Genomic DNA, 24,081 nt, shown 5'->3' with positions numbered 1-24,081 from the left:
ATTACGTTACCTAGTGTTTCTGTAGTGGAGACTAAACGTTAACAATGATCCATATCAGCAGTTTGAATCCAACTAAAAGCTCCCTGCTAAGAAATATCACATTTTAACAATTCCTAACGTGTTCGTAACAACACGTAACTCTAGAAACACGAGCTAAAGGCCGTCATATGTCCACAGTCTGACTGTCAATACAGGATCAATATCATCCATAAAGATACAGTGTATACTGATCAATATCATCCATAAAGATACAGTGTATACTGATCAATATCATCCATAAAGATACAGTGTATACTATCAATAATCCATAAAGATACAGTGTATACTGATCAATATCATCCATAAAGATACATTGTATACTGATCAATAATCCATAACGTACAGTGTATACTGATCAATAATCCATAAAGATACAGTGTATACTGATCAATAATCCATAAAGATACATCGTATACTGATCAATAATCCATAAAGATACATCGTATACTGATCAATAATCCATAAAGATACAGTGTATTCTGATCAATATCATCCATAAAGATACAGTGTATACTGATCAATAATCCATAAAGATACAGTGTATACTGATCAATATCATCCATAAAGATACATTGTATACTGATCAATAATCCATAACGATACAGTGTATACTGATCAATAATCCATAAAGATACAGTGTATACTGTAATAATCCATAAGATATCGTATACTGTCAATAATCCATAAAGATACAGTGTATACTGATCAATAATCCATAAAGATACATCGTATACTGATCAATAATCTATAAAGATACAGTGTATTCTGATCAATAATCTGTTGTTTCCTGTCTGCAGACGACCTCCTCTTCCTCCACTTCGACCCACAAACCCTCAGAAAGTTGACTCGTCTCCACTTTAACCCCAGTGCATGATGGGAGTCGGTGTGCAGAGAGACGATGAAGATGATGATGACTTTATTATCCAGTTTGCACTCAGTCATCGGATTTCTCTCTCAACCCTCTCAGAACTGTAAATAATGTTAATGTAAGTCCAGTGCCTTGCTCAGCAGCGCCGCGGCAGTGACAACCTTCGACTGCTGGAGATGATGTCACATTAAAGTGTCTATAGCGCCCCCTGGAGCCAGCGGGGGGTTCAGTGCCTTGCTCAAGGTGGTCCAGGACTCTGCAGGACTCTGAAGGACCCTGAGGAAGTTCCTCTGGAAGTTTGACATATTTTTTAAGTTTCAAACTTTTTTTTTTTTAGCAAAACCCGAATGTAGAAGGATTCTGTTCACTGCAGTTCGGACGGACGGACTCAGTCTTTATTAAACTGGATTCATGAGACTGGAAGACCAACAACCTGGGATTTAAAAAAGACTTGAGATCCTGGATCTGGCCCCGAATGTCCCCGAAGGATTAAGGATTAATTTACAATGTGTTTGGGATAAAAAATCTCAAGATTTTAGAATGAAGTTCAGAAGAAAGTTGTAATATCTGAAGAGTCCAAATATTAGAAAGTTACTTCAACAACTTTATTCTGAAAATATAATATATAAGAAATTCCAACTAGTTCTACAACTAAAGATTATTTTCATTATTGATTCATCTGCAGTTATTTTCTAGATTATTCGTTTGGTCTATAACGTGTCCAAGGTGAAGTCTGTAAATGTGTTGTTTTGTCAGATATTCAGAAAGAAATATTTCAGAAGCAAATCCCCACGAAACAGGGAGCAGAGTTCTGTGTGCTTCCTCTTATTTACTGTTTCCTGTAAAAACCGACAGTTAGGGAGGAACTTGTCGTGGATACTGATTGGTGTTTACAGCAGCCAATAGCAGCTAGCACTATGAGCTAGCGTCAGCGTCTGCCTTCACTGAACACAGCCGGACCCGGGACCGAACACCATCTTTGAGACCAACAGGGAATCCAGTACTGATTTGGGTTTGGCTGTGTCAGTTAGCGGTTAGCTACTGATCAATCTTTCTATCAGGAAACTCTGTAACTGACCTCGGTACTGTAACGTTATTCCGTCGGCACCGATGGCTGCGTTCAACTCTAAAATACCGACCTGAAAATACCTGAAACAGGACTTCCTGTCAGTGTTGGACAGATACACTGAAATATCAATTCTGACTTCATGGGGACTTTAATTGATTATCAGAATAGTTATTACATATTATTTTACACAATTATTTTTCTGTTGATTCATTAATGGCTGCAGCTCTGACTTTTGTCTCCAAATATGAAGACTTTATTTTTGAAATGTTACATTTTATCCAAATATTCTGCCCTTTGTATTTCGTATTTCCTGAATTTATTCTTCAAATCTGAGCGTTTTTCTGCTGTTGGATCTTATTTTAACGTTTGTGGACTGTTGTAAAGGTTTGAGACCGATGTCTCACTCACTGACTGCTGGAATGAACCTCGAACCCAAACGCACGTCCTGAAGGCGAGAACCATGTCGGACTCAAAGTGAACTGTAAGCCTTACAAGGAGCACTGGTTCTGCCCCGGTCTGTCTCTGCTGGGAGACGCTGTGCTGGATCAGGTTTTTATTTTTCTAACCCGCCTTGAGCTTTCTATCGTTGACAGTCAGGAATGTAACGAATGTTCGTGATGTTACACCAAAGACGGATGAATGATGTAACAGATCTGATCTGTGCTGCTGTTCAGTTTCTGGTGCCGACGTCAGCGCTTTCTAAAAACCCTGAAAGACGTCAAAGAGCTCAAATGTTCGACACATCCTCGCACAGAACACAACGCTGTAGGTTTCCTCCTAGTGAGCAACAATGCATATCTAACAGATAGAGTCTCTACAAGGAACCAAGCCCCTACATTTGGTGTTTTAAGTACATTTATTGGTTCCCCGAAAGTAAACACACATCCTGGAAAACCTGGAAATTTACAGACTAGGGAACACCTGGAATTTCATTAAAATGACAAAATATCCTCGAAATTAATTTCATCCTGTGCTGTGGCCAGATACTTTTTTCACAGCAGCCATTTTGACATGTAATAGTAGGGTAAACACCAATTAAGGTTCAGTTCCATTCAGGTCAAACAGAGTGAGAGGTCATGTTGTGCTCACTGGAAAGGCTCTGCTACACTAAATGGAATCTGTGAGATCAGCGAAGAGAGTTTGTGGAGGTTTAGGCACAAAAACGATGCGATTAGCTTGAGGAAAAGGTCGTAAGTTACGTAACGTACTTGTAACAGATTGCTGACACTCGGGATTCGAACAACGGTCTCCTGGTTTCAAACTCTGTTTGTTTGAGTCCAGAAAGTAAGAGTGACACCTACAGCGTTATATTTTGAAGCCACTGAGCGATGTGAGTGTGAACGTTACTAAAACCATCGTACTTTAAACCAAATCTTCCAGCGCTGTGTTCACACCAACATTTTTGCCTCTTTAAACTCCAAATTGGAAACTTCTGATTTGTTCTTTCAAACTGTCTTGTGTGGAAGCGGGAAAAATCGCCAGAGGTTGCCCCGCCCACAGGAAGTGATGTCACTAACTCCTGCTGCGAAAAGCCTGAAAGCCACAAACTGGCCTCAACAGAACTGAATGTTTTCACCCGACGATCCTTAAAGAGTCCGAGCAAACACGTCTGATCATTCAAGCTGATTGGTTGACGTGCTGTTAGCGTCCCGCTGTGTTCACAGGTTTGCTGCTAGGGGAAATATCCTCAATAAAACCGACTGTTTCTACATTATCTGTGTCATTTGTTCATCTCATTTACAAATTTGGTTAAAATATGTTCATTCTCTTTATCATCAGTGCTGTTATTTAATATAATTGCTGTAAAGTCATTGCTACTTAAGTTTATGGGGATATGTGGCTCAATAGAGCTGTGGCTCTCTGTCAGCCTGGCTACAGTGCTGAAGAGGAACCTAGGGTTATTCTTATTTTCTTCTATTAGTGCTGAGTAATAGGCTCCTCTGGCATTACGGAGGGCCTTTCTATAAGTTTTAAGATTATCTTGCCAATTTGAGCGATATTCTGATAATTTGGAAGAGCGCCATTTCCTTTCAGATTTTCTAGCTATTTGTTTTAACTGGCGGGTTTGGTGGTTATACCAAGGTGCTAGTCTCCTATGTTTTAATAATTTCCTTTTTATAGGAGCGATAGAGTCTAATGTTGATCGTAGTGAGCCTGCAGCACTATCAACAAGATTATCAATTTCAGAGGGACTAAAGTCATTATAGGACTCTGTTAAATTCAGACATGGCATTGAATTAAACACTGAAGGAATCTCCTCCTTAAATTTAGCTACAGCACTGTCAGATAGACATCTGCTGTAGGAAGTTTTGCCTAATGGCTTATAATCTAATAGTATGAATTCAAAAGTTATTAAATAATGGTCAGATAGGAAAGGATTATGTGGGAAGACTATTAAATGTTCAATATCAATGCCATATGATAGAACAAGGTCAAGAGTGTGATTAAAACAATGAGTTGGTTTATTTACTCTCTGACAGAAGCCAATTGAGTCTATTAATGATATAAATGCATTACTAAGGCTGTCATTGTTAACATCCACATGAATATTAAAATCACCTACAATAATTACTTTATCTGATTTAAGGACTAAACTTGATAAAAACTCTGAAAATTCAGATATAAAATCAGAGTACGGTCCAGGAGCGCGGTACACTATAACAAATAGAACTGGCTGCAGTGTTTTCCAGTTTGGGTGAGAAAGACTAAGAACAAGGCTTTCAAATGAATTATAATTTAGTTTAGGTTTAGGGTCCATTAAAACGCTCCAATCATATATGGCTGCTACTCCACCTCCTCGGCCTGTGCCTCGAGGAATGTGAGTATTAATATGACTGGGGGGGTGGATTCATTTAGGCTAACATACTCCTCGTGGGACAACCAGGTCTCAGTAAGACAAAGTAAATCAATATCATAATCTGATATTAATTCATTCACTAAAACAGCTTTAGAGGACAGAGACCTGATATTTAACAGCTCACATTTCATTCTCTTATTTTGTGCTACTGAGGAGTTGGTTTTAATTTTTATTAGATTTTTATGTTGAACTCCTCTTGTTTTTATTTCTTTAAATAATTTAGGTGGTCGGGGGACAGACACAGTCTCTATGGGGTTTTGGGTGGGTGACTGTTCTAAAGAAAGAGCAGAGAAGTGTGTAAGACAGCAGCTCTGCTTCCTGGTCCTAACTCTGGACTGTCAGGTTTTAGAAATAAACTTCGCCATATTTCTAGATAAGAGAGCCGCTCCATCCAAAGTGGGATGGATGCCGTCTCTCCTAATCAGACCAGTTCCCAAAAGGTCCAGTTAGCAATGAAGCACCACTTGCCCTCGACAGCCAGCGGTGGAATGACGACATGCGGCTATACATGTCATCACTGGTCACATTGGGGAGGGGTCCAGAGAAAACTACGGTGTCCGACAACAACTCCACATTAATGTTAGTGACCTCCGATTGGCGTAAACGGGTGTCAATACCGCCGACGGGCTTCTGCTTCCCCGAACCACCGGGGGACGGCGAGCAGAAGCTTCACTGGGTCGGCCCACACAGTGGTTTGTTGGTGTGCCAGTGGGTGAAATGTGAAACCAGAGGATTGGAGGATGTGAAACAGGATGAAGTGAACTGTGCTCTAACTGGCTTTCAGAGAAACTAACAGTCATCACTTCTTCTTCTCTGACAGCTGATGACTTCCTGCGGATTTCATGTCACTGAACGCATCATGCATTTATCTGATGGTAATGCTCAGAGATGCTTTCAGCCCTCCTCCTCCTCCCTCCTCCTCCCCTCTGACCTCCGACCGCTGTAAAGAGGAAGCTGTGGCAAGTTCTTTCAGCACTGAGTGTCAGAGGAGGAACTCGTCTCAGTCTTTATCCTTCATCATGGCTCCATCAGTCGCCCTCCTCCTCGTCCTCCTGAGCTCCGCAGGCTCGCTGCCTCCTCCACGAACCTCCTTCCTCCTCAGTAAGACATTTCTGATCAATAATCAATCGGTATCATGTATTCTGCTCTGTATGTGTTTGTGTGACTGGAGGATGATGGGATTTATGGGTCTCTATTGATTTACAGTGCCTGTCACAGTTGTGTTGAGATAATATTAAGTCAGACTATTTATTGTTCTTATCAGGGGCTAAGATTAATAATTATTGTCTGTATTGATACTCCTTTCATCCATAAAATGACAGAAAATAACAGAAATGTTCACCAGAAGAAGTTGGAACAAGTGAATTTAGCTTTAGACTGTATGTTTATATACTTTATATCTTTATATCTTATACGAGTTGATTTTCTCTGTAGTGAGTCGGTGTTGCGACACGTGTCGGTCACATGTTTAAGACCTAGATAGAAACTTAAGATACAAACAGGAAATGATGCATATTTGGACAGAAGCCCCCTGGAAAACTTCTTTTAACCTTTAAGCTCATTACCCAGAACTGGAAAACAGGTGATAGTACATACCCACTGACAGGTGATAGTAAATACCCACTTACAGATCTAACATACCCACTGACAGGTTATGTTAATACCCAGGTAATAGTAATAGTAACATACCCACTGACAGGTGATAAGTCATACCCACTGACAGGTAATAGTAACATACCCACTGACAGGTGATAGTAACATACCCACTGACAGGTGATAGTAATATACCCACTGACAGGTGATAGTAATATACCCACTGACAGGTGATAGTAATATACCCACTGACAGGTGATAGTAACATACCCACTGACAGGTAATAGTACCCGACAGGTGATAGTAATATACCCACTGACAGGTGATAGTAATATACCCACTAACAGGTGATAGTAATATACCCACTGACAGGTGATAGTAATATACCCACTGACAGGTAATAGTAATATACCCACTGACAGGTAATAGTAATATACCCACTGACAGGTGACAGGTGATAGTAATATACCCACTGACAGGTGACAGGTGATAGTAATATACCCACTAACAGGCAATAGTAATATACCCACTGACAGGTGACAGGTGATAGTAATATACCCACTGACAGGTGACAGGTGATAGTAATATACCCACTAACAGGTGACAGGTGATAGTAATATACCCACTGACAGGTGACAGGTGATAGTAATATACCCACTGACAGGTGACAGGTGATAGTAATATACCCACTGACAGGTGACAGGTGATAGTAATATACCCACTAACAGGTGACAGGTGATAGTAATATACCCACTGACAGGTGACAGGTGATAGTAATATACCCACTAACAGGGATAATAAAAAAAAAACAAAAAAAAAAAAAAAAAAAAAAAAAAAAAAAAAAAAAAAAAAAAAAAAAAAAAAAAAAAAAAAAGGTGACAGGTGATAGTAATATACCCACTGACAGGTGATAGTAATATACCACTGACAGGTGACAGGTGATAGTAATATACCCACTGACAGGTGACAGGTGATAGTAATATACCCACTGACAGGTGACAGGTGATAGTAATATACCCACTGACAGGTGACAGGTGATAGTAATATACCCACTGACAGGTGACAGGTGATAGTAATATACCCACTGACAGGTGACAGGTGATAGTAATATACCCACACACTGCTCATAATGGCTGATGTGTGTAGGGTCAGATACTCTATCATATATGAATATACAGAGATGAAGAAGCAGTCGGGAACAATATAACATAAAGATCAGTGTTGACTGAGAGTTCCTGTAACTTACAGTTTGTCTCTTGCTTCGATGCCACAAACTTCCTGTCTGTGCACCAACTGACACTCAGAGGGTGTGTGTGTGTGTGTGTGTGTGTGTGTGTGTGTGTGTTACGAAAGCATGATCTCAGTGAGGAAATTACAGACACTCAGTTATGTGACTATATTCGACACAATCTTTATAAAAGTTGCTCAGTTGCTGTGTTATTTGTCTGAATTATGTTATTTTGTAAAATAAAAGCTTGGTCTTAAAACCTGACAATTAACAATGTACATACTCATCAGTAATGGATATTACAGGGTACTTCCTGTGTTCCTCTGGTGGCTGAATATGACAGAGCTATAATACAATCGCCGTTAGTTAGCTAGCTAACTAATGAATTTTCGCTCTGTGTGGCTAGGATTTGCAGATTGATTGATGGGTGAGTGTTATTCTTACGTAAGCGTCACATTTTGTTTTACAGGATGAAAAAATTATTGTCCTTTAATATATAAAAATACACAGAATTGTGCAATAATAATGCATAATGATTGTAAGTAAATAATTTAGCATACATTGTTAAATAGGGTTACAATATGACTGGTTAATTTATCTGGACTCTAGATGTGTAATTTCTATCGTCACGTTTCTTAGGACTTTCTGTGAAATCTTGACAGCTCCCACTTCATGAGAAATAAAAACCCCAAAGACCAGTCTGCGTCAGTGTTACCGTTTGACCATGAATGGCTGTGGTGAGACTGGTAGAGGGAAGTGATTCTGCTCTGCTTGAACATAAACTAGACAACAAACAGAATGATGAGGAGCTCTGGGTATGAAGTGAGATTTTTGAATGTCGTTATGAACCAGAGTTTCAATACTGATACCAGAAGGATTCTTTTTTTAATACTTTACTTTGAGGAAAATATGAGCTTATCTTACAAACACTGACAAACTGCAACTTGTATTGTAAGAATGAATCATATTGGTTTACAAGATTCCAGTTCTAGGTTTATGAAATTATTCGATAAAGTTACCACTGGACAGCTGGACTGGGATCTCAGACTCTAAAGGGGTTCATGTCTTCAGGGCAGGAACTATTTTATGCTTCTGAGTTCCCAAAGGCTCAATCCTCGGACCTCTTCTATTTATTACATCAACATGCTTCCATTATACAAAACAGTATCATCAACTATGCAGACGACAGCTGAATTTACCACAGAGTGATGACCTGTACCTCCATTCTGCGAGGGCAGTAAACAAGTAAATGATTGGACGTGATTGAACTTTCTGCAGCTAATTGCTGACAACTAAAGGTTTCTAATCTGTTTTTTAATTAGTGTGCAATTACAACTCGTGTTTAAATCCACTTGTTAAAAAAAGAAAAACCTTAATCTAAGTAGAGTTGTTCAGATTTGGGGGATGGGAATCAAGAGGCATCAGAGTTTATCAGTGACTTTTATTGATGCTAGCATGTTTTTCTGACAGTTGTGCATTGCTAAACCAAGATGTCAGACTCTAGCGTCTGTGCTGAGTCATGGCGGAGAAGACGAAAGCTCAAAGTTCATGTCACACCGACAATAGGCAGCTTTCTACCCAACATGGGCTTCAATTCCAGGAATGCAGCGCCAATGCAACGGCTGCTCTGACACTGAAAACCTGCAGGGTTCCCGCTCTTTTTATGAAATCATTTTCCAGGAGTTTATTTGACAGTACGGGACAGCAGTTGCTCACAAACGGTGGTCAGCGTTTATGGGCTTGTTAGCTCACTTTTGTGGCACGCTTGGCAGACAATCTTTCTGCTTTCTGAATAGACCTTTTACACAGCGGCTGTTTTGACATGAAGTAGTAGAGTAAACTCAGGTGTTACCAAAGATACTAAGCTCAGTTCCATTTAGTGTAGCAGAGCCAACATGTCCCCTCATTCACAGGATAAAATACAATTCAATATTTCCAGGACAACAGGGATAATTTTCAGGATATTTGTTCATTTTAACCAATTTCCAGGGTTTTCCATTACTGGCAAACTAGTCTGTAAATTTCCAGGTTTTCCAGGAAGCATAGGAACCCTGATTCTGTGGGAATTGATATAGAACCGGACCAATAAGGAGATCAGAGTGTTGAAGGCTTATAATGTAAAATACCAAAGAAAGTACGACTAATTTTGACCGCTTTATATGTAGACCTTATTGACGCATCAGAGCATCGTGTGAATAAAATGAAACACCTCCATCGAACAGCTTGTGTTCTTATTTTAAACTCTTATCTCTGCTCAAAGGTTGTTGGGCTCCTTCAGATCAGATACAGACAGTGAGTTTATCTGCAGCTCTGAACCACATTCACTCCAAACCTGAACCCGCACTGCCTGCCTCAGCCGGGAACAGGAAGTGGTTCTGTGTCAGCTGACTGACTAAGGCAGACGAAGCGCTGTTGATGTTATTATTTACCGCTCTTTGTTCTCTCATCTCCCGTTATAGTGTCAGTCTGGTTTACCATTGGCCATTTCACATTAAACTAGGCCTTTGTTTAGTCCCCATCGATGTGAGTTGTGAAAAACCACACAATGTTATCAACCTACAGTTTCCCACAGGTGCATGATGTGAAGGCTGAGGGCTCATGAGACCTCTTACAAACTGCAACTTAGTCTTTTACCGTTCAAGAACAAATTATATTCCTTTAAAAACGGATTGAGGCAAGATTCCAGTTCTAGTTTCATTAAATCCTTTGGTTAAATTCAGCACAATAACACTGGAAGAACTGGAAAGCTGATGCTCTCAGGCTCACAGCTAAAGTGGTTTGAGTCAGATCTTCTACATAATACACATTTACATACTTCCATTAGCAGGCGACCACTCAGAGCTGCTGCAGGCAGCTTCTAAAATGTCTCAGCAAAGTGCGTCGGGGAAAAACAACTGCTGCGCCTGTTTGGAGTTCCCCAAGGCTCAATCCTCGGACCTCTTCTATTCAACATTTACATGCCTCCATTAGGCCACTTGTTCCCAACCTATCAATAACAGAAACAGTGAACACAATAACTGCAGGAAGTTTCTGGAAAACCAGAGATTTGATTATTTCCTGTGAGTTCCTGATATTTCTACACAATTATCTGTATGTATTTTGTATTTTTATAATTTTTAACAATCAAACAGAGACTATTTTTTGACTCCTTGATGAATTTAGTGGATTCTTTCTTTGCCATTGCATGATCATCTCACGACTCCCCTGAAACTGTCTCTAACGCCCCAACCAACCTCCTCTGTGTCGTGTCCAGACTCTGCAGACAGACCTCTGCCCCTATTCAGTGACGTCCAGAACACAACCACGCTGTTGCTAAGCGACGATGGGTCCACCCTGTACGTTGGAGCGCGCAATGCCCTCGTCTCATTGGACGTCAGTCGGAGTGAGGACATCAAGCTGAAGAGGAAGGTGAGCTGGAAACTCTCATGATGCTTTGATTTATATAAGGTCTAAATTAATCAAGTTATTTATTCATCACAGACTGATGTCTCTCTATGTCTCTGTCTGTCTGTCTGTCTGTCTGTCTGTCTGTCTGTCTGTCTGTGGTCCAGGTGGACTGGAGACCATCTGACAGTGAAACAGAGATATGTCAACATAAAGGGAAGAACGCAGAGGTAATTACCAACATACCTCTGTCCTTGCTGATGAACTGAACGTTCTAAAGCTCTGTGCTGTGGGTGGGAATGTCAACCTGCTAAGAGAAAGCTACGCTCGACAGCTGATTTTGTTCACCTGTCCGTCTGTCTGTCTGTCTGTCTGTCTGTCTGTCTGTCTGCAGGTCGACTGTCCAAACTTTGTGCGTGTCTTGCAGCCACTGAACTCGACCCACCTGTACGCCTGTGGCAGCTACGCCTACAGCCCCCATGATGCCTACATCGTAAGTGAACATTAACTCTAACAGGGTCAGAATGTGTTTTTATTATTTTGTCTGATGGACAGATTTGAACAGATTTTCTCCAGTTCAGACTTGATTTCTATGATCCTACAGTTTCTTCTTCTCGTCTCCTTCAGGATGCAGAAAGCTTCTCCGTGGTCCAACAAGACGGTGCCAAAGGTCGCTGTCCATTCAACCCCTTCCAGAGGAACACCGCCCTCACTGTCGGTCAGTCTTCCCTCTGCTGAGTCACAGCTGTGGTCGGGCAATAACATTCTCCAATCGGCCATTGTCAGTCCAACAAGCGGCGATTACCCAATAATTTGCAATAATTTCCTACCACAGAACGCATTTCGCATGGTCGGGCTCATCAGCACCGCAGTATCACTGTTAAAAAAAAAGGAATTTTTCATTTGCACTAAAACTTTAAAACTAACAGGTGGTGGAAGAGTACGATATATGTGGCTACCATGGACTGCATACTTAAAAAAGCGGCTAAAAAAATATTTTTATTTGATTTTATTTACAAGTTTATTAATGACCAAAATACTGAACAACAAAGTAATCTGGACTTCAGTAAGTATAACAGTGTCCAAGGACCCTAACACGATCCTGAAGACTGATGTTGATTGACATGAATAATATGAGAACTCATTGACGTTAAAGCTCCAGTGTGTTACGTCACTGTAATATAAATTCATTCTGTACTTTGTAATCTGCTGAAAATAAGAATCATTGTGTTTTCGTTACCTTAGAATGTTTTTATCTACTGTTACGCCCCTGTCTAGGGGGAAGGAGCGCCACATAAATGTGTGATGAAAATGAACCAAGAATCCTACCCCGATTCCCAAACGAACAACTAACACAGTGTTAACAATCAAGTGATGTGATTTATTTACAAACAGGTGAAACAAAGTGCAACAAAGACTAAACAACAAACTTCAGGGTGAACCAAGGCCAAAACAACAAACAAAACAGGGCTAACTTCCTTAAACAAAAATCCTTACTAATCCCTATGCAATATAAATAAAATACAGTTACTAAACCTAACTCCCTATCCTAATGAAAAACAGGAGAAAAGTAGTACAAAGAGAATGGCAGCTCACCCTTACGATACTCACTAAACACAATCATACAAAAACACTATCTACTAAGATCCTAACAATTCACGCTATCGCAAAACACACACTCTACAACCGAGGACAGAAGGATGCTGCTGCTGAAGGTTCTGTCGAAGAGCTTCGGTGTGGTGCGGCGTTTTGAATCCCCGGCGGATGTTGCGGCTCCCTGGGAGAACCAACCAGCAGGCGACACTCCACCAGCCGAGCCCACGGCATGGACCAGTCAGCGCTGACCTACGGGTTGCCGTCAAAGATCTGACAATCGACAGGCTGCACACTCCTGCAGAGGAACAGGGACAAAAACACCAACACACACCACAGACGAACCCAATACCATGACATAATACTAATAATACGGCCAGGGCCGTAACACTACAGAGGGAGTGGGTCCTCTTCTGGTGGAGTCCGCCATGTTGAACCACCATGTTTCTACAGTAGCCCAGAACGGTCAAACCAAACACTGGATATAGACATGGCCGGTTTGCATTTTTTATACACCATGGTTTTTTCCTTCGCACTTGGAAGGGGAGGGTGATGTGAAGGGAATTGGAATCCGCAGTCTGACTTTATTGTTTAATTTTGAACTCTCGTTTTGAATCGTCCTCGCTTTATAAATCAAACCACCATAGCTTGTTTATATGTGACTGAACTGAGGTTGTCAGTACACAAACACAACCTCAGCTGTTCTCTTTATCCGTGTGCAGACGGCGAGCTGTTCACCGCCACAACGTCCGACTTCAAGGGAGTTGAACCGCAGATTTCTCGACACTTAAGCAGAGACGGCCGTCCAGATGTCGTCCAGGACTCGTCTGTCAGCTTACTGGAGGGTGAGTGACGCAGATTAATGCTGATCGTTTATAGACAATACTGAAGTTCCTCTTCTGGAGTTTGAGGATTTGCTGTCCCACAATGCTTTTTGTTTTAAACCATTGATGAGGCTGAGTAAGCAGTGTTAACAAAATGCGAGCAGTGTTGTGTTGTGGTGAGTCAAAGGGGAAGAAAACACACACACATCTACTTTATTAAACAAGTAAAATGTGTCAATGTCAGCAACGTTTATAGAAAAAACATTACAATACCAAAACAATAATCCAATTTTGCAACAACAATAAAACGTAGAGAGAGAAAGATTATGTAAAAACCACTGATTAAAGGCAATATCATTACTTATTAAAATCCAGATTAAAGAAATCAGTCTTTAATTTTACTTTTACCTCAGTGATCTTACTAGAACATGAAGTTAAAGAAGATCTCTGATTTACTGAGGAAACGGTCATTTAAAGCCTTGTAAACAAGTAAAAGTAATCCAGTAAAAAGGAAATTAAAGTAAAGCATTTATTCCCAGAGACTGGGTCGAGGGAGATATTCTTTGGGTCACAAATAGATGGAAAGAGAGATATTTCTTCCTCCTCCCAAATGCACTTGTTTATATAAAGTATTTATAAAGTATTTAAAATGTCTACATTGTTTTACTGATGATGGAAAAACGAGATGGAGATGGGGTCTGTGAATTAATGATTTATTAGGTATTTATCAAAACATGTTTCTCTTCAAAATGGCTGCTTGACTTGTTCTAGGAAATCTGACGTGCAGCAGTAACAGCAGTAAAAAGGCTCAGGAACTTCTTTCCACTGTGAACTCATTTATTTTTAAAAATTGGATCCCAAGAAACAAAGTTTGGGAAACTCTGATCTTAAGGACTAATAATAGTACGGACACAGACAACAGTGCGCTCACTCGCCCCAGGAGAGCTGACCCAAACCATGTTGGGTTCGGGTTTACCACAGGTCAGATCGGGTTTAACATTTTGGACTGAAGCCTCTAGCTGGGGCCCCCCATGAGGGGACAGAAGATGTCAGGGCACAAAGCTATTTTCACTTCCATCTTCCATCTTCCATCTTCTTCTCTGGGTTATAAGTTTAGCTGCTGTTCAACATTCACCCTGTTACAGTTCAGTGTGGCATCAAAATGACTTTAAAATTACATTAAGAAGCTGATATTCAAAAGCATTAAAAACCTCATAATAACATACATTTTAAAACCTCTCATATTCTGACCAGACCACACTGCAGTGAGGTTTCAAAAGCCAACACACCCCACTTCCTATTTTCTGTCTCCGGTGATTCATTTCCCCTTTGAGTAAAAAACCCCTCTGAATGTCTACGAGTACCTCACGCTCTGTTTCAAATGCCAGTCAGGAGTTTTGACATTTTCTTGTTAACTGTTACGTAGGGGTTGCTAGGGTAAAAACCGATGGTATAACTAGTAGAAAGGTCATTTGTAGTCAATAAGATACGGCATAGATATGAACCTTGGAATTATTTCTGTAATCTTTTACATGATCACAGCTGAAACTTTCTCTTCTCCACTCAGCTGGAACTTAATCTGCTCTCAGATTTGTTTTCTCTTTGCTCAGACCACATGGCACAGCACCCTCAGCTTCCTCCTGTCTTCACTTCCTGTATTTCAGAGCCAACTTTTGTCAGCTCATCGCTGGACCCGTTAGACAGGAAACTCTACTTCTTCTTTAGTGAAGTTGGGAAAGAGTTCAGCTTTGTGGACAAGCTGCAAATCGCACGGGTGGCCCAAATCTGCAAGGTGAGCGTAAACACAGTGAGGAGGCTGCAGAACATGTGCATAAAGATAACGTACTAAAGTTTGCTGTCACTGCATTACAGGACGACATTGGTGGAAAAAGGATTCTGCAGAAGAAGTGGACATCCTTTGCCAAAGCCCCTCTGCTCTGTCAGTCTCCTAAACAGCTTCCCTTCAACGTTCTGCAGGACATGTTCACCCTGCAGCCACCAGAGGGCAGCGACGCCTCAGAAACTCTGTTCTACGGCGTCTTCACCTCCCAGTGGTAGGAAGACTGAATGGATTTCATTGCAGTCATGAGAAAAAATTAACATGATTTTACACAATAATAGTGAATCAATAGTTTGCAGACGATGTCGCTGTGTCTAACTAACCGATGGAGGCAGCTGTAGAGCGGTAGAGTTCTGAGGTAAAAAGTTTTATGAAAGGAGTCTGGTGAGAGAGAGAGACATATGAAGACTTCAGTCAGAATATGTTTAAACTGACACAGTAAGAGAGTAACAGACTTCTGTAAGATTTAATATTTGTGTGTGTTTATGAATATGTTCTCTTTGTTACTGCACAGATTCTTTGAAAATCAACAGGCCGACTCCAAAACGTTTCCACCAAATCTGACTCTGTAAACATTCACAATAAATGCTCTTCTTTTGTTTCTGACTGGACCAAAACTACCACAGTCAACAATGTACCGTTCTGAACCTCCAGTTGGGCTTTATGGTTGTCTCCATGTTGGTGTTTAGCAGCCAGCGGAGGTCACATACTGCGAGTTGAGCTGTTCTCATTGGCGGCTCTCCTGCTCACACAGGATCTGGTATTCCAGAACAGTAAAATGTGTTTGTGAACAGATTTGAGGAGAGAAATAGTCAACAACAGAATCTGGATAAATATCTGATCAGCACTGTTTGACAGTTTGATCTGAGTTTGGTTTCTTCCCTTTTTTTGTGTATTTTTGATGTGTTTTAGTGAATTTTTAATCTTTCTGAAAATGCCTGAAACTGGAACTGGAAGTTATCTGACCCTGCTGGACATTAGAGAGAATGCAGGTTTAATCTCTGACCACTGATAATAAACTGTGGTAAAAACAGCAGTATTATCTCTGGTATCGTTCAGGTCTTTGGGTCCAGAATCTGCCGTGTGCGTCTTTAAACTGCAGGACGTGAGGACAGTGTTCACTCAGAGCTACAGGACCTTCGACATGCAGACGCACCAGTGGAGTCCACAGCTGGAAAAACACTCCTACCTGGGAAAGGTAGGACACAAAATCTCAAATACAGGAGATATCCAGCCACCAATAAAGATTTAGTCTGGAATCAGATTAGGGATGTGCTTTTTAATAAATTAGCCATAAGTTCTTGTATACAATACAATGTGAATAATACAGAAACACAAACAACAGACAGCCACGCACCCACATTATATTCCGATCATTTACTACAGTAAAAGCACCAATACCTGCACTGAAAATGTTACTTCAGTTAAAGTATCAGTGCAATGTAGTTAGAAGTATTAAACTGACTGTTATAATATTATATGGGTCAGTGATTTATAATCAATTTCAATAGACCAATTTTAAAATACACATAAAACATTAGAATATTCTTTTCAGTTGTTCAAACAACAGGAATGTTTTGTACTCATAAAATTATATTAAAGTGCTTTTGGTATTATAAGTTTTACATTTATTTAATTAAAAAATATATATTAAAAAATTCCTGTTCGATTTACTAGTTTTAAAACACAGTTTGACACCCACAGGCCTTTTCCACCAACAGGGAACCTGCTCTGTTCTGGTTCAGGCACCTAGTTTCGAACCGTTCGGGGCATTATGACAAAAATACATTTGTTTTGAACCGAAAAAGTTGATCCCATCTGGAACCAAACAGGTTTTCCTTGGGAACCAATGTGGATGTGTCATATTCTAAAGGTCGTTGTGGGCCCAAAGAAAAACAGGTTCCTAAAATATTTCAAGCCCAGATGCACCGTTGTGGTTCACAATGATCTGGGGTCATTTAATGCCCAAAAAACTGTTGTTATGATATAAAGATAAAAGGTGTCCTTCAGGGTTTGATTCTAGGCCTGTTTTTGTTCTCACCATTCTCTTTTTTATTTAAAATGCTGATCACTCAATGTTACTGTGTGTCTTCATCACAGTGTGGACTGGAAAACGCGTCAGATTCTGTATTACAAGAGGTGAAGAAGAGTTTCCTGACCAGCGACAGTGTAAAACCAGTCAGAGCCGATCAGATTGTTGTTTCTTCAGAGCAGCGATACAGTCGCGTGGCTGCAATGAGGACACAGGCTGCCAATGGCAAACAATACACCATCCTTTTCCTTCTTTCAGGTGAAGTGTCGTACTAAATAGTACGGAAATATTCATAATGAGGCCTGAAAGACGTTATTATCCTGCTGTGACCAAAATGTTCATCATCTCTCTCTCTGATGTCCAGAGTCTGGATTCCTCCATAAAGTGGTCTTGTTTGAGCGGGGTGCGCATGTCATTGAGGAGATTCAGGTCTTCACACAACCTCAGCTGGTCAAAAACATCATCCTCTCTTCCTCCAAGGTAAAACTCACACCTTCAGAAAAAGGTTAAAATATTTTTAATATAATTCTATTCAATTCAGTTTTATTTGTATAGCGCCAATTCATAACAGAAGTTATCTCAGGACCCTTTTCAAATAGAGCAGGTGAGAGAGACAGTCAGAGACAGAGAGAGAGACAAACAGACAGACAAGTCTATTTACACTCATTGGGTTCTACTTAATGTCACATGAGCTGAAGATTTTTCAAGTCATTCACTTTATTACACTGTAATAGGACATTGTTGAAAAGTGTCTACCCATCCATACGCCGATATCAGAGAGAGATATCAGAACATAAGAATACTGAAATCAACTGAAATATTCAACGGTATGCTGCATAATGGCACACAAATTGGACTTGGACTTGACACGTGTAAATAAATTCTTCCTGAAGCCACAGAGATACACAACCACAATCAAATAAAGTGATAAAAGAATGTCTTACTGAATGTAAAAGATCAGGTGAGGTTGGTTCTGGTAGAGTCAATATTTTGTGGATGAAATATTTGATAACAGGTTAATGTGTTACAGAGCACATGTCACAGTGTTTTCTGGTCCTGTAGGGAGTACTTTACGTGGGGACATCAGAAGGCGTGACCGCCGTACCTGTGGCCAAATGCTCGATCTACAGAACCTGCGGCCAGTGTATTCTGGCCAGAGATCCTCTGTGTGGATGGAGCCAGACCAGGAGGGTCTGCACCAGTCTGGATGCCAGTCATGAGAATCTGTAAGTGAAAGTTTCTTACTACTAAACTCAACTTGTTCCCTTTAGGGCTGTAGCAACACTGAGGTCACGTCGTCAGTATTTGAAGGGTAGAGAGGAGGATCTGGTGGTGCACAAACACTGCTGAAAGGACCAGCAGGATAACGATGGAGGAGAGGAGTTCCTCTGTGAAAATAGTTTATCTCTTAAAGGTTCCATATATTAGATTCTGAAGTATTTTATGTATTATTTTTATGTATTGATAACTTTTTATCACCAATGAGTGGCTGGCTCTGCTCACTAATGTTATAGCAGTGGTCACTGAACGGCCACTGGTGGTTTAATGAAAGTTACATATAGAACATTTTATATAATGAGCCTAAATAAATCTTATGTTGCAACCTTGAACTAAATATTGCTTTACTGCGTTCAGTAGGTGGATCTGTAGCTTGGTACCAACAGAAACCAGCTGCATTTCAGCATACTACCATTCTGTGAACATGAAGCACCTAAAGTAAATTACAGGAGCAGAGAGTGGAAGTGGAAACGCTTTGGCATCTCTGTAATATACACACTCACCCATTCTCATCTCGACTCCAGAGATCTATCTAAAATGTTTGAGATGCAGCAGAGACAGGTTGCATTTCACATCTGGTGATGTGAAGTCTCAGATGTATCTTGAGTGAGTCTCTGTAATAAATAAATAGCACCATCAGCCCTGTGTGGTGACTGACAGGCTGTCCGTTTACTCCTCAGGGCTCAAGACGTGGAGGGCAGCAATGTGGAAGAGCACTGTCCGGGACAAACCAAGCGCATTCGGAACACAGGTAAGATCTTCCTGAATGAAAGATAATAAACGTACTGAAGGTGGGAAGCATTTCTAATACACTGTGGAGTCATTTTAGAAACCTACTAATGGCTCAAGTTACTACCTGAGTTAAGTGTTTATAACATGAATGTCTGCATTGAATTTCATCTGATAGTTGTTGAGACATTTCAGTCGGGACCAAACAGGCTTAAAACAGTTAGCCTTCAGAGCCATCCACACCAAAAACTATTGCGATAACGATCCAGTCGGTCCACACTAATGAACGATAATATCCTATTAGTGCTGGACGCAGAGAGACAAAAAGAGAACCAGAAGGTTGTATAAAAAAATTAAAGCTTGCAGTTCCTTCATGCTACGCACATAGACAAATAAAACATTTAATTAATAAAATAATAGGGAAAAAAATAAATAGGATAAAATAAACCAATATATAGATATTTTTATCCAGATATACAGAAAATAATTCTGCATTATTGAATCTGTGTCTGGTTGAATGTAAACAGCAGCAACAACATGACTAGAGGCCATTTCTGTAAGAGATGAGACACATTTCCGCAATAAATCCGAAAACAGATTAAAAGAAAAACAGAGGGTCGCCCTGGTAGCTCACCTGGTGGAGCTGTCATGTATCGGTGCTGGGCTCCTGTTTCAGCAGCCATGGTTTCAAATCCAACTTGTGGCCATTTCTCTCTCCTTTCTTTCCTATCACTCGCCATCAATAATGTTACATAATCTGTCCCTCCAGGATTTTGCAGGCTTTTTGGGGGGATTATTGCAGTTTAAAATGGCTGATTTCACACAGATTTTCTAGAGTTGACGTGATTGGGCAAACTTAAGGGTAACTGTTGCGATTGCAACTTCCTGGAGGAATTGATAAGCTTTAAATAAGTTAAATACAACAATATCGTTCATCAGATCTCTCTGAAAGTGATCCCAACAATATCGTTTTTGGTGTGAACGGCCCTTAACTCAGAACCATCACTGGTTTTCATTCTAAGATTTTCTGTTCTGCAGAATTCTTCGTTCATTTGAACGAAGCAGTGAAGCTTCGGTGTCTGCAACCTTCCAACCTGGCCAATCTGACCTGGACCTCCAATCCAATCAAAACCCTGTCAGAGGAATTCTTCATCCAGTCAGCTGATGGCAGTTTGCGCTTCCTCGCCTCCGCGGACACCGTCGGGACATACCACTGTGAGGCAGAGGAAGACGGGTACAAGGAAGTCATTGTAGGCTATAACGTCCGACTAAATGCTCCTCCGCGCTCCATGAGCCCCATTACGAAGGCTGAACAAAAACCCAACAACAAAGACGAGTCCGTCGAGGAAATTTCTCTAGAAGAGGAAATGACCAAACCGTCAGGAAACCCGGAGGACTACACCACAAAGGACGAAAGCGATGAAGTCACAACCAATTTAAAAGATGAGACCATCTCCACTAAAGAAGATTCTGGATCGGAGAAGAACTTCCAAGACAGCAGTTCTGACTTCGCCCCGACATCTAGAAAAGAAACCCAGTTCAGGAAGGAGCTGCTTGATAATTCTCAAAAGATGACAAAAGTGAAGAGTTACTACAGCGAGATGGTTGTAGTTTCCCTCCTGCTGGCGGCCTGCATCTGTGCCCTGATCCTCGGAGGACTCCACATGTGGCGCCAAAGGAAAACTCACCTCAAAATGAATCCTGTGGTCAGTCCGCAGGATAGCAGCAAAAATCAATCTATGGAGAGTGTTCCCTCTCTGAGCAGCCCAGAGGATCCTGAGGTGAAGGTGGTGGAGTAACGATGTTTAAGTGAAAGAGCTCGTCTTACGATTCCGTGTCTTTGTGGTTGATTCTGTGTATTGTTGTTTTGTGTCTCTTTGGAGTTTCCATAAGAAATGGTTGATGTATCTTGCGTTGCTTTTTGCCTTTTTGGAAAAAGCGTTAATGCACTTGATGGGAGATGAAAAGACTTTTTTGAATAATCCCCAAATTTCACCAGGTGCAGCTTCGTGGCGTTCCAGCTCTGCAGCTGTCGCCACACTAGACAACGCTCGTGATCCCGCTCTGCTTCACGGATAATACGCAGCTGGTCTATTTTTCACGTCGAGCAGCGCAGAGCAGATTACACTGGCAGAAAGTCAGACACAGAGAATCCAGTCAATTTTCCAAAGAAAACAATGCGTGCACTCAGCGGATCGGATTTCACGCTACATGTCAGTTAGAAGAGATTTAAGTAGAGAAAGACGCAGTTTTGTTTCCTTTATAAAGGACAAAATACATAAGTAAACAACATCTGGCAGAAAGACGCTCTCTGCAAGATCACAGAGCCACGGCGGCGGCGTGCCGTCATAAAGCTGTGCCCGGGGTAACATTTAGGACGATCTGCTAGCAGAAATTGAATATAATATTGTTTTCATCAGTGTATAATTGCCTGACATTAAGAATCATTGTGTGTTTGTTACCTTAGAATGAGACGTTTTTATCTACAGAGGGAGCAGCTCCTCTTCTGGTGGAGTCCGCCATGTTGAACCCCCAGGTTTGTACAGTAGCCCAGAATAGGACAGATAGAGGCGTTGCCATGCCACTAAATCCTACAAGCTGGTCCTTTAAGTTTACGGATCGGGATCGAGAACCGGTTTGAAATTGTTTCTGTGCATCGTAAAACAAGGATGTCAGACTGGCGGACTTCAGTGTCGCAGTACCAAGAGAGTCTATAACTCACTTACTGCAGCAGAATCCTGAACACAAACGCCTCGTGTCTCAGCCGAAACTGATCCTAACGTTCACTGTAACGTAGTTTCAGTGAAGCTGGTTTAATGTGTTGAGAACAGGTCTATCTAGTATTGATCAGTGATTGGTTTAAATTGGGTAAGATGCAGAGACATTAAAATTAAATTAATCGTTGAATGATGTTTTTGGTGAATCATTTTTATTAAATGATCTACAGTCGATGTTTAAAATCAGGGATTAGTTTATAAAGATATCGAATCCACTCTTTTGTTGGTATATTTGTATGTTATGAACAGTTATTGATCGCTCTGTGAATGTATGTAAACAGGATGAATGTAACGAGGGCCGGGACCGATATATCTATACAGATATATGTAGATATGGATATTTTAGTGATTATCAGTAACATGTGAAATACAGCTAGAACCAAACTGTCTGACATGTTTGTAGTTTTTTAATAATTTAATAATAAAGGAGCGTTTGCTGTTTATCACAAGCTGTCTCAAATTTAAAGTACAAAATGTGAAAATGTTTAATATTTATTGTTTTTAATATTTAGAATTAAAATGACTGGTAACGATGTTCTTATATATTGATTTATGTCCCGGCCCTTCATGTAATTTTAATTCTGTTTGTTTACGGAAGCCCTCATTTTTATTTTTTTATGTTTGTGAATGAAAAAATAAATGTTTTCACTTGCCTTTCAGGGCTTCCGTAGATGAGCTTGTATTGATGAATTGAAGTGTACAGATCAGTTTACTGAACTTTGTTTTATTGTTTTTTATGACTGCAGGGATTAAAACGGGTTTTGCTCTTATAGAATATTTATTTGTATTTACTTTAGCTTCTCCTTTAACGATCCTCTTACAGCTGCTCCCAGATCTGTTTCTGAGCTCCTGGTGAGAGACCACACTGCCATCTGCTGAGCAAATCAATAGAAACACAGTTCATCCGTTTCTGTTGTATCAGTGTTTTCAGTATTTATGTGACAGTTCCACATTATTGCAGCGACCTTTGACCTGTGCTGAGTTCATTATGAACAGTACCATGCCTGTAACAGTAAAACACCGTCCTATCTTGTGGCAAAACCTTTATTTATACTGTATTTCAAAAGAATTGATATGGAATAAAGTAGTTTATTTATATTAATATGGATTGTAAATTGCACAGAAACACATCGTCATATCTCATTCTTTATACAGAATCATATCGTAGTTTCATTTGGCAAAAAATCAACAGTATTAATATCTTTTTACATCACATAATGTTATTGTTGTTGTTGTTGTTTGTATATTATTGTTATTGTTGTTATTGTTGTTGTTGTTGTAGACAGAAAGCAATCAGCTGATCGATCAATAAACAGTGAATCTGTCAGAAAGAAGAATATAAAGTCTGATTGTTAAAATGATAAAAATACAGAATACAGAGAACGGATCAATATATCAGGAAACTCATCTGTGATCAATATTCACAGGAAATAAAACCAAACAGTGTTCAGTGTTTATGTGACCTTTGAACTCTCTCTATGAGGAAGTAAACATGGAGCCGATTCTTGGTAATGATGCTGGTTGTGCTGCCTTCAGGGGCTGTCGGAGAGAGCACCACTGCAGTGCGAGTGGGACACAGCTGCTTTTGAGGAAATATGAAATATTCTTTAGTGTTGATGACATTCACACATTAAAGCTCTTTGTCTGACTCTTGTTTGTGGCAGTGAGGTTGATTTGAGGTTTTATAGTTTTATTTCAGCTGGAAAGTTTTTCGGCCGTCAGATTTACGAGTTTATGACGAGCACCTGAAGGCAACATTGCTTAAACCTGGAAGAGTTCGGACAGATCCCGGACCTCCTGAAGACCTGGACCCAGACTGCAGGTACTCTCCTCTACTGGCACAAAATATCATCCTTTCTTTCTTCAACCACATTAAAGAGCACCCCGGTGTTCAGGGTCCGGTTGTCAGGGTCCGGTTCTCAGGGTCCGGTTGTCAGGGTCCGGTTCTCAGGGTCCGGTGATCAGGGTCC

General features: G+C 40.5%; 3 protein-coding genes and 1 long non-coding RNA gene across 11 annotated transcripts in view; all 4 read left to right on the top strand.

The window, feature by feature from the left end:
* The window catches only part of adam15 (ADAM metallopeptidase domain 15), a 29,923-nt gene extending 26,236 nt beyond the window's left edge, over positions 1 to 3,687 (top strand). For all 8 annotated transcript variants that reach the window (XM_051399300.1, XM_051399306.1, XM_051399302.1 and 5 more), the window contains one exon: positions 837 to 3,687. In XM_051399300.1, coding sequence (XP_051255260.1) covers positions 837 to 900 — 64 coding nt within the window. In that variant the 3' untranslated portion in view covers positions 901 to 3,687. The remainder of the gene's footprint in view (positions 1 to 836) is intronic.
* A 2,009-nt stretch (positions 3,688 to 5,696) lies between these two features.
* Positions 5,697 to 22,886, top strand: LOC127362987 (semaphorin-4B). The gene is made up of 14 exons (XM_051399418.1): positions 5,697 to 5,934; positions 10,908 to 11,062; positions 11,206 to 11,268; positions 11,433 to 11,531; positions 11,666 to 11,756; positions 13,354 to 13,476; positions 15,120 to 15,247; positions 15,328 to 15,509; positions 16,355 to 16,493; positions 17,396 to 17,585; positions 17,692 to 17,807; positions 18,390 to 18,553; positions 19,286 to 19,356; positions 20,373 to 22,886. The coding sequence occupies exons 1-14, from the start codon at positions 5,706 to 5,708 to the stop codon at positions 21,131 to 21,133; spliced, it is 2,511 nt and encodes an 836-aa protein (XP_051255378.1). The 5' UTR covers positions 5,697 to 5,705; the 3' UTR covers positions 21,134 to 22,886.
* On the top strand, positions 6,549 to 7,439 carry LOC127362995 (uncharacterized). Its single transcript, XR_007884624.1, has 5 exons — positions 6,549 to 6,706; positions 6,774 to 6,905; positions 6,938 to 7,001; positions 7,034 to 7,161; positions 7,404 to 7,439. It is a non-coding gene; the product is annotated as an uncharacterized LOC127362995 (long non-coding RNA).
* Positions 22,887 to 23,772: 886 nt separating the features above from the next.
* si:dkey-7j14.6 (uncharacterized protein LOC556585 homolog) overlaps positions 23,773 to 24,081 on the top strand; it is an 8,103-nt gene continuing 7,794 nt past the window's right edge. The window contains exon 1 of the mRNA XM_051399399.1: positions 23,773 to 23,933. The gene's annotated coding sequence lies outside the window, so the exon portion shown is untranslated. The remainder of the gene's footprint in view (positions 23,934 to 24,081) is intronic.

The sequence above is a fragment of the Dicentrarchus labrax genome, unplaced genomic scaffold (assembly GCF_905237075.1).
Source record: "Dicentrarchus labrax unplaced genomic scaffold, dlabrax2021, whole genome shotgun sequence".
Classification (NCBI taxonomy): domain Eukaryota; kingdom Metazoa; phylum Chordata; class Actinopteri; family Moronidae; genus Dicentrarchus; species Dicentrarchus labrax.
The sequence above is the reverse complement of the archived record's forward strand: the minus strand, read 5'-3'. Positions and strand labels throughout refer to the sequence as shown.